This window comes from Barbus barbus (genome assembly GCF_936440315.1).
Source record: "Barbus barbus genome assembly, chromosome: 40".
Lineage (NCBI taxonomy): Eukaryota > Metazoa > Chordata > Actinopteri > Cypriniformes > Cyprinidae > Barbus > Barbus barbus.
The window spans coordinates 27,166,778-27,169,229 of record NC_136718.1 but is presented as its reverse complement, the minus strand read 5'-3'; the positions used below and the strand labels follow the sequence as shown (position 1 = coordinate 27,169,229).

Here is a 2,452-nt window from a genome sequence, read left to right as displayed (position 1 = left end):
TATCTTGAATTTTGCAGGCGTGTGTATGAATGATGGTATTTAATATCCCACCCTGGTGAAGTCCTCTGTGCTGTGTGTTTGTGTTGCAGCGCTCAGTGACTGCAGTGGATTGTGGGTCAGGCCTGCGTTCTCAGAGAATGAAACGATGAAAGAGAGGAACGAGGAGACGAGAGAAGCTCAAATGAAGCAGATTCTCAATCTGAATCACAGTCAGTGTGACTCCAATCAGATCAGAGTGATGCAGAAGCAGAGCCACGCCCCCACAAACACATGGACCAATCACAGCTCCAGCGCAGATAGTGGGTGGGACAGGGGCGGGGCTTCTGGACTGCCAGCGAAGGCTCCGCCCAGCAGGAATGAAGGAAGACAGAGTGAGCTGCAGTATTACGTGTCAAAGGTACAACACACACACACACACACACACACAGACAAGACTCTACACACACTCACACTGCTCGCTGTGTGTTGCTTTAGCTGCTGGAACGCTCCCCCGGCGACCCTGTGGACGAGCCAATCAGAGAGCTTAAACATGAGCCTGAGTGTCACGTGAGCGAGCCGAGATCAAACCCGGAGCAGAAACCGGATCAGCGTGACAAACCAGAGGTGATCCGCTTCACTCTAGTGTTAACTTGATTTGATCTCGTGATATTAAATATAATGATACTGCGCGAGGTGACAAGTGGTCTCGTGATATCAGTATAAAGTTGAGTTTGTGGTAAAACCTTTGATAGGGTTTGCATTCTATTGGGCGGTCCTTTATTGCATGTGCTGTTGGTTTGGGTTTGTCTGACGCGCTTCACTGTTATCATTTACAAGCGTGGCGTCTCCATCTCTGCAGCTCGCTCCACAAGCTCTTCCTCTGCATAATGCGGTGAGCTTGGGCTGGGAAACAGTGTGCATTATCTCACTAGATTTATTACCTAAATCATTTCTAAACCTATGCCAACACAGGAGAATACATCAACATATTTCTAAATATGTGATTTGTTGTTGTACATCACGATTTCAAAATAAATGCATGTAAATACATGTTGAATCATGCTGTGAAACATCAGCAGCTGTTAGCATCCTCTGCAGGTATGTGTTATAATACTTAATGTACTTTACATTCTATTTTATAAAACCATGTCATTGTCTTGGTTTTGATGCTTTATTTGATAAGTTATTATCAGATAAATTATAATTATTATCGCCTCAGCCTTTCACTTAGGTCTGTTTTTATCACAAAAAAATATCAGATTAGTCAATTGTCAGAATAATAGTTTAGTTTAGTTAAAACATTTTAAAATACAAATGCATTGTTTTGCTTCTTAACCCTAGCAACGCCTCTGGTACACAGTATACTGGAGTGCATGTTTACATATCGTTACTAAGTCATCAAATGGTTGATTAGATGCTGCATTGGTGGAGAAAGGATCAGTATGTTTGCTATCAAGGCTGAGGTTCATTCTTGAAGTGAACTTTTGGATGTTTGGTGATTAAATGAACTCTTATAGCGCTTGAGTTGAACGCGACGCCCGTTCTCCTAGACGCGGTGGTTTTCCCTGGTGTGTGACTGATTAGATGATCATCAAGTGTTCTAGAATGGAAGCAGTTAAAGTGTGAGAGTACATACAATATCCATATATATGTCATTTCAATGCTGTGGGCTTTGTGTAGATATTTAAAGATGGCCAAAGATTTAGAGTCTGCTAATATATCTGCTAATATATTTTAATGTTGCTTCTGTTAACATTAGTTAATGAACTATGAACTAAATGTAATGATCAATATAGAATAGTCAATATTAATATTTATTATTCATTTATAGTATAGTACAGTAGTTCAGTACTGTTTTTTTTAAATAATAAAGCACTATTTTAGTTTTTGTGTGGTATGTATTTCAGAATCTATGGTTTGATTAATCTGCATGTGTGTTTGTTGTGTTTCAGGCGTGTGTGTCGTCTCGAAGCGTCGCGAGCAGAAGGTCAGTGAGCCGCAGAGGAGGATCTCAGAGAGTCTGGAGATGACCTCGTTTTACTCAGTTATTTATGTGATTTTATTATATTTGAAATAAACCCTCATCCGTCTTAAAGGACCGTCTTGAAGTGTTTTTCTTTCATGCATGAGTGTGTGTGTGTGTGTAGCTGCAGTGTTTTACCCAGCACACGAGTGTGAGCGATGGATCCAGAAGAGTGTGTGTCTGATGAGGATTTTAACAGACGTCAGTCGCTGGATCTGCTGATCATGTGACACTCGTTCAGTTATACTCAATGACTGACTGAATCATGAAACACAGACGCTGTGTAAAGAAAGGCCATTATGGGGTTTTTTTGCATCGTGCAATTATTTTCCTGATGATTCATGATAGTTTTCATGAGATTCAGCCTCATGATCATATTCTTCATAATGAAAGACCTGATTCTCCAGGTGGAAAGTTATTACAGTAAAGCATTAATCTGAAACTCATATT

The 2,452-nt window shown here is 40.5% G+C and overlaps 1 protein-coding gene across 15 annotated transcripts in view; it reads left to right on the top strand.

Annotated features, from left to right (window-relative positions):
* Window positions 1-2,078, top strand: part of cntrob (centrobin, centrosomal BRCA2 interacting protein) — a 16,482-nt gene extending 14,404 nt beyond the window's left edge. For 7 of the 15 annotated variants that reach the window (XM_079400167.1, XM_079400170.1, XM_079400165.1 and 4 more), the window contains 3 exons: window positions 90-397; window positions 475-603; window positions 1,932-2,078. In XM_079400167.1, the coding sequence (XP_079256293.1) occupies window positions 90-397; window positions 475-603; window positions 1,932-2,009 (515 nt within the window). In that variant the 3' untranslated portion in view covers window positions 2,010-2,078. The remainder of the gene's footprint in view (window positions 1-89; window positions 398-474; window positions 604-1,931) is intronic. The other 8 variants (XM_079400160.1, XM_079400169.1, XM_079400173.1 and 5 more) reach the window with 4 other exon arrangements.
* Window positions 2,079-2,452: the final 374 nt, after the last annotated feature.